Consider the following 17,622-nt stretch of genomic DNA (forward strand, 5'->3'; position numbering starts at 1 on the left):
TTTGTTAAATTAAAGACTAATTATGTCTTGGGTTTTAACTATTTAATAATAAAGAAGGAAACATCACAAAAAGCACTTAAGGTCATGAAAATTATTTTCAATTCATTGACACATCCACCTTATTTATTGAAAGTATCGGTATCAGCGATACTGGCCCATATCTACTTGTTATCGAATCGATACCAAAATATGCATCTTATTGCTAGCCGTGGGGATTAGTCAGGGCTCTAGAAACTAATTGGTTGGATATTCGATCTAATTTCTCAATGGTGTGACTAATCCTAGGTCGTCCAAGTAAAAAGGTCGCCTGTGGTCAATGACAGACAACGTACTGCCCATATATTGTGATCTAAACCAATCAGAGATAGTCAAGGGCGGAACCTCTAAGATGTCCATGCCCAAGGTATGGATATTGAGATGATCAATTCCAAGCCTTTATGGCATTTTTAATTTATTCTTCCTTTTTATTTTATATATCTTGAGATGTTTAAATTTCAGCTCAGTGAAGCACTTTAAGCACAAGAACTTCTTCAATGGTGTATTTTTTGGACTATAAGGCAGACTTAAAATCCTTTAATTTTCTCAAAAGTGTGCCTTATGTATGAATTCTGGTTGATAAGTGAAACTTTTTTCAACTTATTCTTCTTGCTTCCTCCACTTCCATACCATTGATTCATTAATGTTCAATTCTCTTGCAGCTGCTCTATTTCCATGTTCTCCTGGGTGACTGATAGAGTTTGCTTCATAAATTCAAATTCAAATTTTATTTGTCACGTACACAGTCATACACAGTACGATATGTAGTGAAATGCTTGGACAACTGCTCGTGACCTAAAGAAAACAAAAAAGGAAAAGGCTATGAATAAGATAGGAAATAAATATGAAAAATTAAAAAGGGTAAATTTAACTAGGAAGGAATAAAATATAAATTAAGGTTAAAAATGAAATAACTGTACAACACAAATTAGAATGAAGGGTAAATTTAACTGGGAGAATAAGATAAAATATATAAATTAAAGTTGAAAATAAAATAACTGTACAACAAAATACACAATATAGAACTATAAAAGAATGTATGAGAGTCATAAGCAGAGTCTCTTAAAAGATGCCATTTTGGGGGCCTTACACACACAACAGAGTATTATTATGTTGAAGCACAATACGTATCACTCCGCGAGGATCCTGACTGTGGTAGCCTTAATGCTCTGACAATCCATCAAGCGGTGCAGCTTTGTGGACACTGTTTTTCAACAGTGTCCACTGCCTCACTGTGGTTTGATCTGAATCAAGTGTAAGTTTGTGGACCTTGTTGTTAAAGTCAGTGGAGCTTTTTATGTGGGTGTGGGGTGTGTTCCCCACAAAGGGTACTAGGATGGTAGTAATGTGCTGGACAATGTTGTAGGTGGCTGAGTTTATGCTGCTACCAATGAGCCTGAGTGGGACTCCTTCTTTGTGTATCTATGGAAGTTCATATATACAGGGTGCAGCATCCACCGGGTAAAGGTGGTGGTATGCAGGGAGCTCAGTGGCTTTTTCCCTTTCAACTTCTTGTAGGCAGCTGATGACTTTCTTTTTGTAGCTGCTTCTGGGGTTTCACCTTGAAGCTTCATAGGTATTGTTGTCACTGAGTGTAGTAATGTTTATTTGCTCTGCTTCTTCTTGTCAGGGATAAAATACATATCTATACTTTTGTGTCCCAGCTGAGTAACAGGAGGAGAAGAGTCTAGTGGAGCAGCAGAGGAACAGTTTCAGCCATTTGGACTCAGCTCAGCCACTACAGAGGAAACAATGACTTCAACACAGGAGGTGAGAAAAGTATCTCAGTTACTGTTATTGAAACTGTGTGCACAGTAGAGCAGGGCGATATGGCCAAAAAAATATGTCACACTATGTATTTGAAAATTTGAGATAACGATATAACTGATGATATAATTTTTGCGCGACAAAATACAACTCCACAACTTTACTAGCGCAAAAAAACCCCCATCCATTTATTTTCACTTAAACAAGCGGCTGTTTTTTTTATGTGCATTAAAGCTATATAAATATTTAACAGTGCAAATGCAAATTTCTTGCTGAAAGCTTAACCAAAGTGCATTTCCAGTAGAAATGTGCTGACATATCCTGAGCATAACCATGTATAATATCCACTGAAGTTAAAAAGAGGTGCTTTGCTACATTAAACTGCAGTGTGGCAAATAAAAAAAGTCAAATTTGTATTTTTCGGATCATAAGGTGCACGGGATTATAAGGCACATTAAGCGAAACAAAGCAGTCAGATAAATCAAACTTTATTAAACTCATTCTTCTTGCTTCCTCCACTTCTGTACCATTGATTCATTAATGCTGTATTCTATCACAGCTGCTCTATTCCTATGTTGTTGCAGTATATTAATGACTAACCTCGTATTGTGGATGGATTATCTCAGTTGTTCTCCTGACTGAAGTTTGGTCCGTTTATAGCATCCTGCTATGCGATTGCATTTGTCTCTAACCATCAGGAAACTTCACGTTAACTTTTATCGAGTGGAAAAGTGTTAGTGTTCGTCCTCCAGCTTCACTGTTTATGTTATGCTAACATAGCTGTGTCGCTAGCGATCACGTAGCACATCATTATATATCAACTAGCCCAACTTCAGTAACCCTACAAACGTCACTGCTGTTTAGTTTCCTGTCTTCATTTATGTTGGAAGTGATAGCAGAGCTGTACGTTTGAATTTTTTCAGAAATCTCTCAGTCAGAACATGCTATATCATGCTTAGGTAACTAGCGAAACTAGCGAGCTAACTTCCGGTAACTTCCTGTTAACTTCTAACTCCGTTAAATGTAATAAATTTTGTTTTCATGGATGCCTGGAAGTTAAACATCATAGTTACACCTGGTAAAGCAGCAATGCTGATCGTTTTATTAAAGATGAAAGAATTTGGACAGTTTTTAACTCTCAGTGATGCTGCAGTGTTCGTTTGACTTTGGGATCTTACAGGACAGAGTTTAGGACCCAGATTACTCCCAGATTTACGAGCACCTTAGTCCGACAAATACGGCAATGACGACGGCCCGCTTGTATGTTCTACAATAAATGTGCTTTGTTGTATATCTGACGGACAAACACCAAACCAGTGAAGTTGCACCATTTTTAAAAACCAATTCTGGTTCATCCGTTTCACTCAACAATCCGCTTTCTCCCCTCTCATTCTCCGTTGCCGCCGTGGTTTTTCGGCTATGTGCGTATGAAAACAAAGGCACTGCGCATGCGCGCTTTACCCATATTCTGTCGCGATATTTTATTTTCTTATCGTTGCCCAACATTTTACCGGTATTACCTTGAACGGTATAATATGGCCCAGCCCTAGTGCACAGCTGGTTGTTTTTTCAAGTTAAAGTCAGCTTTATTGTCAAAGACCATACATACAGGCCCTAAGTGTACACTAAAATAATATAAAGATAAAAAATAAAATAGGAGCGTTATGTACAATAAAATACTGTACAATTATTTATTTATTTATTTATTTATTTATTTATTTATTTATTTATTTTTGTCCCGTTTGGATCTTTAGCCATCAGAATTGTTGTCTTAAGGCCAAGAAAGATGCCAAGCGGATTTATTTTACCAAGTGGATCATCATGGCCTTGCCATATTGGTCCATTTGATTGACCTTTATTATAATTATGAATTTATTTTATTTTCAGTTGCTACAAACGGGACAGACTGTACAATTATTTAAACAGCAGTGTCCAACACAATCATGGTGCAGGAGCCATACCACACAGTGATGCAGCTGGTGAGGATACTCTCGGCGGTGCCTCTGTAGAAGGTGCTCATAATTGGGGTTGAGGCTCTTGCTCTCCTCACTTTTGCAGAGGCTGTAGAGTCGTTATTAAGCTTTGCTGACATGTGACGCAGTGTTTTTTGACCAGGAGAGATCTGAGATTTGCACACCCAGGAACTTGGTGCTGCTTACCTCTATAATGGGGCGATATGGCCAAAAATATTTATCACGATATACATTTGAAAATGTGCGATAACGATATAACTGACGATATAATTAACACGAGACAAAATACTTTACAACCAATGTTCCCTCTAATTTTTCATGTGTCTGAGCGAACACACAAACTCCCTGAGCGGACACTTGGACCACTGTGAGCAACAGCAGACGTGTGCACTGTGGTCGCGCTAGTCCATTGAAGTTGCATGGTTTATTAAAATAATAAAATTACAGCATTTACATTTATGTTAGACTACTTTTAATTAACTGCTTTAGCCCACTTACAATGAAAATTTAAAAAAAATCTTGTTCATGACCTGTGTAGCATGTTAACACTATTGAAAGTAAAAATAAGAGAGTCCTGTAACTCTCTCTCTGCAAAATACAGTATATAATGACCAATGTTGGGCAATTAATTATGCAGTTACAAAAAAGTAACTGCGTTTTGCAAACAACAAAGCTTTTTGCAGCTATTTACATAAAAATGCAGCCAAGGTGATTTTAAATAAACATTTCAAACTATTTACAGAACAATCAGCTGTTCTGCATCAAATCTGATGCCACACAAATTATTTGTGCCGCTCCAAAAATATTTCTGTCCACTATGAGATGAAGGAGAACACCAGCCTGATACCTGCAGGCCTGACAGCAGGAGATGTATCACTGCTGTAACACCTGTAACATTCAGCAGTCGCCTCATTGTTCTGACACACACAACAAAACTATTGGCTACACTACACACTAACTACACACTAACTACACAAGATTATCTCTCACATCTCAACCCACCGCCGTCACTCCTAAAACTTCCTAAACCACTAAATGCCATGTTGCCATCATTTTTTGATTGGTCGACATGGTACATTTTCCGAGCAATAGGAAAGGGTGGGGGTGTTTTTGGTTTTGTCTTTGCTCACAGGCGGAGAGCGTTTTCCTTATAAAACGCCGTTATGACCATTTTTTCCCCCCCGCAGTAAACAACGACAGTATTCAGGAAGAAAACCAAACATTGCAGATATTTTTATCATAACTCTGGTTTTACGTGGCCGATCAACACAATTTAAAAACTGGTATAAAGTCCACACTTTTTCAATCAACTGTTCCGTCTGTCCTGCTCACATCTCCAATGGTTGTACATGTTGTCATTTACTTGACTTCACTGCACATCAGCTGCTTTGCCAGCTAAAACACTGGTGTCGGCACATAAGGACGCTGTGATAGTGTCCTTATGTGCAGGCAGGCTATAGACAGGCTATATATGAATGTGAATCGCATTATTGGCTGGACTATGGGATAATGTGGCATTGTTCTAATCCCATACGGGAGCAGCCAGTCACTTACTGACTAACACTGCACAGGGCTTGCAAAATCGCTAGCCCGACGTCCCGGAGCTAGCGGTATCTCCGGTCGGGCGACCAAAATCTATCTCAGCCCCGCCCGCTGGGTTATCATATAGCCCGACGGGGCTCCTCCATACATAAAGAATCCACATTCACAAACAAAAACCACAAAGTTATAAGAAAACACAACGATCATATTTTCAGCACACATTGAAACAACAACATCATCAGTTGGACTCCCCATTTTTCATGAAATGAAAGATTTTCTCCAGCGATCAATATTTCTTCAGTTATGTTATTTTCATTCCAATTCTCATTGTAGCACGTCATTGTAATGTGAAACTACCAACAAAATGTGGTGGCAACACACCTAGAACTTGTTTGTTGACATCTTTGATTCCACTAATGGAGTTTCAGTTTGTTCCACGACTGCATTTCACTCACTGCCTCTGTTTGTATCTCTGTCACTGCAGGACCAACATGGAGCGAGAAGTCAGCGCTCTCAGGAGGCCGACAAACCTCACAGAAGAAAGGGAGAGAAAACATACAGCTGTGATGAGTGTGGGAAGAATTTTAGTGGGGCTGGACACTTAAAAGCACACAAACTCATCCACAGTGGAATTAAAGCATACAGCTGTGAGCTGTGTGGAAAGTCTTTTACTCAGGCTGGAAGTTTAAAAACACACAAACTCCTCCACAGTGGAATTAAAGCATACAGCTGTGAGCTGTGTGGAAAGTCTTTTACCCAACCTCAAGGCTTAAAATCACATCAGCTCAGCCACAGTGGAATTAAAGCACACAGCTGTGAGCTGTGTGGAAAGTCTTTTAAGACGGTTGGACACTTATATAGACACCAACGCATCCACAGTGGCTTTAAACCATACAGCTGTGATCAGTGTGGCAAAACTTTTTCTTGCAGTGAAAACTTACAACTTCATCAAGTTGTCCACACTGGAATTAAGCCATACAGCTGCGACATTTGTGGAAAAACCTTCCGCTGGCTACTCAGCCGAAATAATCACGTACGCATTCACACCAAAAATGATGTTTACTGCTGTGATCAGTGTGGCAAACTGTTTGTGAGATATAAAGACTTAGAACGCCACATGTTTACCCACACTGAGGAGAGACCTTATAAATGTGACCTCTGTGATAAGGCTTTTAAAGATCCACATTCCCTGAAATCACACCAACAGATCCACACCAGAAAGAAACTCTACAAGTGCAGTTACTGTGAGGTATGTATTTATATTTTTACAGTTGCAGTTATTTTGAAGTATTATGTGAATTAAGTTTAATTTCAAAGCTAAATGAGACATGAAAACGTCATGTACAGAATATTCAATCAAGTTTGAGACAAATCAGAATCTTTCCTGATGTTGGAAAAACGTAAAGTTTTAAAAGCTTCTCCCCTTGCTGTCTATCTAACATTCACACTTGGGAAAGCTTGGGGTTAGTATCTTGTGACATGCAGAGTAGAGCATCCATCGATTTAACCAACAATCTTCACATGAAGTCGTTTACCTACAAATGAAGAGTCATTTTCGCCCAGTACGCTGAGTGTTACAATATGTAATTGGATGTTGGCAGAGCTGATCTTTATTTCAAGCGAGATTCAGGATAAAAATGTTGAAGGAGTTCCCCGACTTTTTTTGCTCTTTATTTCAGGTGGCGTTCAGGATTAAAATGTTGAAGGACTGACTCACACTGTCTTTGTGTCTTTGTTTAGAAGCAGAGTGACACAGATGGATCCAGTTCTCAACCCTGCCGTCACTGTGGTGATGGGAAAGCGTTTCACTGTGACCTTTGTGGAAAAACTTTCAGTCAGCAGTGGTGCCTAACATTACATCAACGTAGACACACTGGAAACAAAATGAACTACTGCAAAGAATGTGGTAGAGGCTTCCCCACACCAAGTACATTAAAAATACATGAGCTTATTCACAGTGGGGTTAAAAAGCACGTCTGTGATCAGTGCGGGTCATCCTTCACCACTGCAGGTCACCTCAAACAGCATAAACGCGTGCACACAGGAGAGAAACCATACAAGTGCAGACACTGTGACAGAAGCTTCTCACAATCAAGTAATCGTAACCTTCATGAACGTAGACACATGGAAGAGAACATCAGCTGTGACCAGTGTGACAAGACCTTCAAGAGTCTCAGTTCATACTCCGAACACAAACAATCCCACACTGTCCCCACAGTTTTACAGTTACCAATGTGCCAAAACATTCACTTCATTATTTGCTCTGTGCAAACATCAACATCAAGCGGACCTGAAGTCACTGGATCACAATGAATCTGAAGAGACAGAAAGATCCTCTTCTGGTTTCAGGATCAGACTTTAAAAACCTTGAGATCAGGCTCCACAGAGTTCAGGTGGAGTCTCCTGTAAAGAGTGTCAGCTGATGTCACACTTGGATCTGATGAGGTAGCTCTGATTTCTGGATTTACAGTGAATAATCCTGAATGGTACATTCAGGAAGATAGAAGTATAGATATCTACATCTAATTCTTGTTTTTCTTTGGCTACCTTTGATATTCCATTTCAAAATGAATGTGTTTTTTCATGTATTTAGTTTTACTTTAGTTTATTTCCTGTCCTGTTGATCCACATGTTCTGTAGCTGTTTTCTGTTTGTCGTTTGTGTTGTGAAATCCTGATACTACTAAAGATTTGGTTATATTTGATTAACTCTAACGTTTGTTTTATTAAACACTTATTAAATAGTTTGGTGTAAAAAAATAAAATAAAGAAATTGTCTCACAACAAGTATTTTGAGCCATGATTTCAGGTTCAGATTAACTGTTTTTAATGGCACACGTGGAGTGCCATCAGGGGACACTTGGTTGTTCTCCACTCACACTGAACAGGGTTCCTGCAACTCAGTAAAAAATTATCTTCAATGAAAATAAATTCGTAATTTTCATCCCAGAACTTTGCTGTGGATAGGTAGTTTGCAGAGGGTGTGTTTAAGATACTGAAAGGATGAGTTTACCCTTCCAAACTGTAAACAAACTGTGTGCTTATTAACAACTGAAGTTAGATTACAGGAGGGTAAATTGAGTTTAAGAGTTTTTAGTGTCATTAAGATGGCTCTTCTTTTACCTGACTTATATCCCCATGAAAGCTTTCCATGTAGGGGATGTTGACTGAGGTAATGCAGTCGGACAAGGGAGGATCCACACAGATACATGACCTCAACCTCTTTAAAGCTTGGCGAGAGGTTCTAGTGAGCCTGGTTAAGGGAACAGATGAGTTGGGGCCGGAGGTGCCAAGTTCTACCATTCCCGCCTCCCTCCTTTTTGATAACCATCTCACACAGGACCAGAGGACGAATTGCAACAGTGTTTTGCAGATGTGTTCTCCCCCCTGCCTAACTGTATGACTCATCATCGAGCACCATGCAGTCTGGCGTGATGGTGCATTCACAGCCCTATGTGATGCCTGAACATAAAAGGCAATTGTTCAGAGAGAATTTTCCAAAATGCTGAAAATGGGAGTAATAGAAGAATCGCAACCCCATAGTTGTAGTTGTAGCCTCAGTTGGGCGGCGGGGGGTGTGTGGCAGAGGTGTGGTCTGGCCTGCTGCATTGGTTAGTTAGTTAGTTAGTTAGTTTTGACCTGGACCTCACGGTTCTTTCTGGAGCATAAAGAAATAGGAGTTCAGACAGGTAAGAATGGGCTTGGCATTTAAGGGATTAAAAAAAAAGTAAAATTTTAAATTGGATCCTGTAAGTAAAAGGAAGCAAGAGGGGCCAAAACTGGCCTAATATGCTTTTTCCATTTTGTGCCAGTTAGCAGATGAGCAGCTGCATTTTGGACCAACTGAAGATGATAAAGAGAGCAATGGTTCGAACCAAACTACAGTGAGCTGCAGTAGTCGAGTCTGCAAATAATTGCTGTATGAATAACACGTTCAAAGACATTACAGTTTTTCTGAATTGCTAAAACACTAACTCCCATTGCAAAAACTAAACTGTCAACTAAGAAAACTCTTTCATCAAATCAATCCCACAGTTGCCAAAATCTTAAACACTATTCATCTGGCTAAGACACCATTTGCAAATCTGAATCTCCAATTTACCAAAACTCTAAACACATTCTCAAACACAAAACACATTTAGAAATGTGGTGCACTTGTACCCAGAATGGTGCACACAGGCTACTAACACACTTTCTTCATCATTAACACACTACCACTCAAAATTGAGAAGACATGTTGAAACCTCTTCTTCTGCTTTTGCTAGACTGAATCCACAGGGATGTATTCATGAGGTCTAACCATTGAGTCAAGCTCAAAGATTCTCTGTACACAACAAACTAATTTTAGTTCTGTAAATGAAATAGAATCATGTATAAATGTGCTATGTATACAAGTATACTTATAACTAAATCTAATATAAATAAATGGGGGCGATCGCTGCTCAAGAGTTGGGAGTTTACCTTGTAATCGGAAGGTTGCTGGTTCGAGCCCCGGCTCAGACAGTCTCGGTCGTTGCGATGGAGTTCTCCACAGTCATCTTACTGTTGGGCCACACAACAACGAACCTCTAGCAACATTCCGTTGTGTTTTGTGTGCTTTTGCAGCATTTTTCTTTTTGCAGCATTTTTCTTTTTGCAGGCGTTTTTCTTTTTGCAGGTGTTTTTCTTTTTGCAGGCGTTTTTCTTTTTGCAAGTGTTTTCTGAAGTTGCAGTCCATTTGGCCTCTCAGCGCCACCGTATATGTCTGGAGGCTCACATCCGCCAAGGACTGGGTACAAGACTTGGCTATTTTAAAGCCTCCACGTTGTCAATTCTCCATCATTATAACAAAGGTAAGTCAGCTTGAGTACTGCAAGTAAAATGCCTTTGATTTTGCCCGGAACATTCAGATTAGTGCAAACATAAATTCATTCATGAGGGGGAAATTACAGTGAGAACATTTGGAGGCTCTGTTAGATGGATAAAATAGTGAGTTCAGTGCATTGATGTGACATTGGCCTAAAGGATTTAGTCATTCTTTGTGGTTAAAGAAATTGCACTAATTAATTTATATGTATTATGAATAATCCTAATTATACATCTTGCTTCTGTGTTTATGTCCTGTGTAACTTAAAATACATTCTATTTTGGTTTTATACATTGATTAATGACCTGCAGAATCTCTTTATCATGTTAAGTGATTTATAATTCTCACTTAAAGTCGATATTCTCCCTCTCCCTCTTGAAAGTGATTACATCCTTGCATTACATAGTTTAGTTTCATTTTTTGCAGTTGGGTTTCTGAAAAAAACAAACAGGCAGACTTAGAATATAACATGCAGCATTCTATAGATAGATACATTAAAAGTTTTTTTTTTTATTACATGCATGTGCTAACTTTCTAAACACTTTGTTACATTTGTTATAAATGGATTTGAAAGTAGATAAAAATTGTGTCAGCCTTGGCTCATTAAATTTCTTGTCTTTAAATTAACTTTGTCTGTGTGTTTCAGGTACTGCACTCTCAAAGACTGAATGAACTACCATAAATAATAATAATAATAATGTGTATGTGTTAGTCCATATTGGGAAATTACTCCTCTGCATTTAACCCATTCACCCAGTGAAGCAGTTGGCAGCCACCAATGCAGCGCCCGGGGAGCAGTGTGTAGGGACGGTACCTTGCTCAGGGGTACCTCAGGGAAAATGCAGATAAGAATGGACCATCTCTAGTGGAAAGTTACTGAGTCACTGATGTTTAGACTAGAATGAGAGAGCTTCTGTAATATAACTGTTAGGGACACTCCACCATTTTGAGATCCGTGTCAACGTGTCTTGCAGGACGCATCTCCCTTCTAGAAGTATTGTGAAATTAAGTGTTAAATGGTTTACTGAGTAGTGTTTTGTCTTTTATTGGATGCCTCTGAGGAATCAGAAGAACTCGGTGAAGTGTTGATATTTAATAATAGATACATAAAAAGATAAATAAAAAAATTACATGTATGTGCTAACGTTCTAAACACTTTATTTGTTACATTTGTGATAAATGAATTTGAAAGTAGATAAAAAACATTTGTATCAGCCTTGGCTCTATGATTGCCATAATGAATGAATTAAATACACCATTAAATAATTAATTAAATGTGGCAATAATTAATTACATAAATATTTACGACACTTGTAATTAATTATTGACATATTTAATTAATTAATGACACGTTTAATTAATTATTGACACATTTAAATAATTATTGACACATTTAAATAATTATTGACATATTTAATTAATTATTGACACATTTAATTAATTATTGACACATTTAAATAATTATTTAATGGTGTATTTAATTCATTCATTTTGGCACAGTTGACTCCTTCAGGTCTCACCATGAAATAAATGTATCTGTCAGCCTCACCCATTAAACTCAGGGGGCGGGGTTAACGCTGATCGAGTCAAAACCATTGCTTTGGCCTGGTGGCCATTGTTTTTAGCACACAACAACCGGCACGTGGAAGCTAACAGAACTGCACTTTGAAAAACCCAGTTTGTGTGTCTCCAAATACCATTGTAATATTTTTTTAGCTGACAATGTAGTGGTTTAATCTTCATATGTCTGGTTGGTTTGTCAAGATACAGCCTCTTTACAAAAGTGCTTCGATGATTTCGGAGATGTCTGCCCAGTCTCACGGCAAAGCGTGGGATAGACCCGCTCGCCTCGCAAGCATTCGAGCTTTTATTACCACCGACAAAGCGCAGGCACAGCCGACACAGCTGTAGTAGCCCCCGCTGACTTCTTTTACTGAGGTTATATTTATCGGGGTTTTATTTCCTGATGTTCTTATGTGTCCTACGTGTTTCAGTCGCCAATTCTGAATTAGAATCAGAATCAGAATCAGAATCAGAATGGGGTTTATTGCCAAATGTTGAGCAGGTTTACAACATTAGGAAATTGCTGCGGTGCTTCAGTGCAAACATGGTGTCATAAATAACACTTAAATAGACATGGAAAAAATAAAAGTAGGGATAAGAATTAAAAGTGCTACGTGGAAAGATATGTGCATGAGATATACATGAGATATATACATGAGAATAAGAATTAAGAGTGCTACGTTGAAAGATATATACATGAGTGCAGGTGGTGATCAGTGCCAAACATGGAATGATACAGTGAACACAGCGTAGGGTCATGTGTTAGTGGCGGGGACAGTCATATGGTTATTGTTCATGTGTCCAACAGCAGAGGGGAAGAAACTGTTCTTATGGCGAGAGGTTCTGGTGCGAATGGACCGGAGCCTCCTGCCTGAGGGGAGCAGGTCAAACAGACTGTGTCCAGGGTGAGAAGGGTCAGCTGAGATCCGAGCTGCACGCCGCAATGTCCTGGAGGTGTACAGGTCCTGCAAAGATGGGAGTCTGCAGCCAATCACCTTCTCAGCAGAGCGCACAACACGCTGCAGTCTCTGTTTGTCCCTGATAGTGGCTCCAGCGTACCACACGGTGATGGAGGACGTGAGGATTGACTCGATGATTGCAGTGTAGAACTGCATCATCGTCCGTGTTGGCAGGTTGAATTTCTTCAGCTGCCTCAGGAAGTACATCCTCTGCTGGGCTTTCTTGATGACGGAGGTGATGGTGGGCTCCCACTTCAGGTCCTGGGTGATGGTGGTACCCAGGAAGCGGAATGAGTCCACAGAGGTGATGGGGGTGTCAGTCAGGATGATGGGGGGGAGTGGGGCTGTGTGCTTCCTGAAGTCCACAATAATCTCCACTGTCTTCTGGGCATTCAGCACCAGGTTGTTGTGGCTGCACCAGGACACCAGACGTTCAACCTCCCTCCTGTAGGCAGACTCGTCCCCGTCCGAGATGAGTCCAATAACGGTGGTGTCATCTGCAAACTTGATTAGCTTGACAGACTGGTGGGTGGAGGTGCAGCAGTTGGTGTACAGGGAGAAGAGCAGAGGAGAAAGAACACAGCCCTGAGGGGAGCCGGTGCTGATGGTCCGGGAGTCCGAGACATTCTTTCCCAGCCTCACATGCTGCTTCCTGTCCGTCAGGAAGTCAGTGATCCACCGGCAGATGGGATCAGGCACATTCATCTGGGAAAGCTTGTCTCGGAGATGGTCTGGAAGGATGGTGTTGAAGGCAGAGCTGAAGTCCACAAACAGGATCCTGGCGTAGGTTCCTGGGGAGTCCAGATGCTGCAGGATGAAGTGTAGGGCCATGTTGATGGCGTCGTCTACAGACCTGTTGGCTCTATATGCAAACTGCAGGGGGTCCAGGAGGGGGGCCGTGAGGGTCCTGAGATGGGAGAGAACTAGGCGCTCAAAGGACTTCATGACCACAGATGTCAGAGCCACGGGTCTGTAGTCATTTAGTCCAGTGATCCTAGGTTTCTTGGGGACAGGGATTATGGTGGAGGACTTGAAGCAGGCAGGCACATGACATGCCTGCAGTGAGGAGTTGAAAATGCCAGAAAACACTGGGGCCAGCTCGTTTGCACAGTGTCTGAGGGTGGCAGGAGACACGCCGTCTGGGCTGGGAGCTTTCCGAGCATTCAGGTTCTTAAACTGCTTCCTCACATCTGCTTCATGAATATGAAGAGTTGTGGTGGGAGGAGGTGGTGTGAAATCCTCTTTTGTGTGGGGTGAGGAGGGGGGTGTTGTAGGTGAACGGTTTGAAGGTGGTGATGGCTCTATGGAGGGGGGAGAGGTGGGGGAATGAGTGTCCAAAGTGCCTCTATTGTTGGGGTCGTTGGAGGTGTGAAGGCTGCCTGATGGCTCGTCAAAACGACAGTAGAAGTCGTTGAGGGTGTTGGCCAAGAGGAAGTCGTCAGTGGAGTGGGGGGTTTTAGGCTTGTAGTTTGTGATATTCCTAAAACCTTTCCACACAGAGGCCGAGTCATTCTCTGAGATCTGCTGCTGCATCTTCTCAGAGTGCTGATGTTTAGCAATGTCCACTTCTTTAGTGAACCTGTACTTGGCCTCTCTGTAGCAGTCCCTGTCTCCGCTTCTGAACGCCTTTCTCTTTTCCAGCCACAGCTTTTTGAGTTTAGGAGTAAACCAGGGTTTGTCATTGTTATAACTCACCCTGGTGCGTGATGGCACAATGCTGTCCTCACAGAAGTGGATATAGGAGGTGACAGTGTCCGTAAACTCGTCCAAGCTGTTAGAAGCAGCCTTCATTGTGTCCCAGTCTGTAGACTCCAAACACGTGCGAAGCTCCTCCACAGCCTCGTTGCTCCACAGTTTTTTAGTCCTCACGACAGGTTTGGAGAGCTTCAGCCTCGGTCTGTACGCGGGGATTAGGTGGATCATGACGTGGTCAGAAAGTCCGAGTGAAGCGCGGGGCACCGCGCGATAGGCCCCGCTGATCGTGCTGTAACAGTGGTCCAATGTCCTCTCCTCTCTGGTCGGGCATTTAATATACTGCTTGTATTTTGGAAGCTCATGGCTCAGATTGGCTTTGTTAAAGTCCCCAAGAGCAATGATGAGAGAGTCCGGGAATGTCCGCTCCATGTGCAGTATCTGCTCCGCGAGTGCGCACTGAGCTGCCTGCGCATCTGCGTCTGGCGGGATGTAAACAGCGGCCAGGATGAATGAAGCAAACTCCCGCGGAGAATAAAACGGTTTGCAGTGAATAAAAAGGTATTCCAGAGAGGAAGAGCAGTGCTGAGCAATCACTGTCACATCTGTGCACCAGCCACTATTGATGTAGAAGCAGAGACCTCCACCTTTGGACTTACCGGAGAGAGCGGCCTGCCGGTCCGCGCGCAGCAGATGGAAGCCCTCCAGTTTGAGCGCGCAGTCTGGGATGTTCTCACTGAGCCACGACTCCGTAAAACATAAGACACAGGAGGAGGCAAAGTCTCTGTTCATGCTTCTCATCAGGGCCAGTTCGTCAATCTTATTCCCGAGTGAGCGAACATTAGAAAGGAAGATCCCAGGAAGAGCGGTTCGCAGTCCGCGTCTCCTCAAACGCACGAGTGCGCCGGCTCGCTTCCCTCTCTTTCGGCGTCTCGCTTTCCTGGTCAGAGTCAGCAGTAAATCTGCCGCAGATGCGACAAATATTGGAAATAAATCCACAGGCGTTGTAGTCCTGTAGTTAAGGAGCTCTTCTCTGGTGTACAAATATCCAGAGGAGTGCCCAGACACAGAAGAAATGCACAAAAACAAAACAAAAGTAACGCACTGAAGCACCAGGGCGACCATCCGCAGCGCCATCTTGGTTATATATATCTAACTATCTAACGAATTATAACTAACATTAAAAACATGTTTAAGGAGGAGAGAGAGAAAATAAATTCGATTAACATCTGATGTTTGGGTTTTTGTTCAGTAATCAGCGTGACCTGTGTATAAACGCATAAAAGAGATAACGTTGGTGTTTCCGTCATGTAGTAACTGCTGGCTTTAACTGTACAAAGGTTGTTCGACACTATGAAACACATACAGACTTCATGATGTTCGGCTAATATTTTTATTGTGAATATTAATCATGAGGGTAAACGGACCTGTACACCACAGAGTGAAGTCAGCATATCCACGATATCTTCAGCTCTATGAGTTAACACAGTTTCCCAGCTGACTAATCTAACGGCCATCTACGAATATGTCACGGGTCATATCAATATGATTTTACAGAAAATCATCCTTATTACTGCCAACTATTCCAGAGACGTGAAAATCTACACCATAAAGAACAAAAAAATATAGCAGTCTAACGCAACACTGTAACAAAGATGAACCGTCAGTTTGTCACAGATCAAAGTGTGAATGAAAGTGATTGGTTGAACAGGTGTCCGTGATGTGTGTTTTCTGCATTTTCATCAGCATAAGAGACTCAGCAGCAGATTAGAATAACATTTATACATTTAATAAATCACCAAATGAATACACGATCTAACCTGTTCCGACAATTTGAGTTTGTGTTCTCTCAGCTGCAGACTCGCTGCTGTTTAAATGTTTGAGAGGAAGATTAGATATAATGCAAACATCAAGCTGTGTGCCGGTGATTGAACATGAGCACTTTTGCAAACATGTTCTATGTTGACAACCTGACCAGACATGTGAAGATTACGTTGCGACATTCGCAGCTAAAACACTATTAAAAGTGTAGTTGGTGACAGAAAAACGGGGTATTTTAAAACTACACCACCACCATTGCTGCCTGTGATTTGAAATGCATTCTGGGATACCTGGCTGCCCCAAGTCTACACAAGCAATCGATTATCTAGGATCGACCTGTCTTGACTTACTTTGCACGGCAACCAATCAAATGTTAGAGAAGCTGCATGGCAGCGTTAACCCCGCCCACTTGGTTTGATGGGTGAGGCTGACAGATAAAATTATTTCAAGGAGCGAGATAAAGGGGACTAAAGTGCCAAAATGAATTAAATAAATAAATCATTAAATAATTAATTAATTAAAACTGTCAATAATTATTAATTAATTAACTACATGTGTCGTAAATATTTATGTAATTAATTATTGCCACATTTAAATATTATTTAATGGTGTATTAAATTAATTCATTTTGGCAGTCCTGGCGTTCCATATTGGCTCATTAAAGTTCTTGTCTTTAGATTAACTTTGTCTGCGTGTAATCGTGATACAGCCAGCGACGCTGTGTAACTAAGTCACGTGACCAGAAACCAACAAGTCACGACAGAGCAGGAAGAAGGGGGCGGAGCAAAGTGTGCGTGCAGGAGAGGAGTCGAGCAGAGAGAGCTGCTTTTTCATGAAACGGGAGTAAAGTAGTGAACTTAGAGGAGAGAAACAAACTAAAGTATCGATCATAAACCACTACCAACGTCCTGATCGATATCTGCATCGATCTGCCCACCCTTGTCTCCTGGATCGTAGCTGCGATCAGCGTGAACCACGTGGGTCTCTGCTCCCTGATCTGTTTCCTGTGTTTGGAAAAGAGTTGCAGCTTCATCGCGGAGTTTCTCTCGGTTTGTGGGCTCATCTAAAGGTAAGCACCGAGCTAACTTTACTGTGAGTTCAGTTCATGTTGAGTTTAGCTCCTGAATGAGGTCTTCTGCTGCTCTCCTCGGTGTCTGTTCACAGTTTATTGTGAACACGTTGAGAGAAGAGTGAGAGAGTGTTTGGAGAAAAACACCAACTAATCATTAGCTCAGCATGCTGGGAGAAGTTGGAGCAGAAAAGTCTTTTCATTGTCCCTGCAGCTGTTTTTCTGCCTGCACCAAACCTCTACAGCCTCGTTTCTATTTGAAGTGATAACAGGAAGTCAGAGCGATCTGCTGCAGTATCAGGGTCACTATAAACTTTATTGTCCAGCTGCTGTGGATGAACACATGAGAGGAAGT

At 41.3% G+C, this 17,622-nt stretch overlaps 1 protein-coding gene across 1 annotated transcript; it reads left to right on the top strand.

Moving 5' to 3' along the window:
* The first annotated feature begins 3,746 nt into the window (after positions 1-3,746).
* Positions 3,747-7,631, top strand: LOC146625981 (uncharacterized). Its single transcript, XM_085363104.1, has 3 exons — positions 3,747-3,782; positions 5,803-6,567; positions 7,059-7,631. Exons 1-3 carry the CDS (start codon positions 3,747-3,749, stop codon positions 7,629-7,631), a joined length of 1,374 nt encoding a protein of 457 aa, XP_085219230.1.
* Positions 7,632-17,622: the final 9,991 nt, after the last annotated feature.

This window comes from Diplotaxodon limnothrissa, linkage group LG9 (assembly GCF_057381915.1).
Source record: "Diplotaxodon limnothrissa isolate DT_005_m linkage group LG9, D_limnothrissa_male_GT1.1, whole genome shotgun sequence".
In the NCBI taxonomy this organism is placed as follows: domain Eukaryota; kingdom Metazoa; phylum Chordata; class Actinopteri; order Cichliformes; family Cichlidae; genus Diplotaxodon; species Diplotaxodon limnothrissa.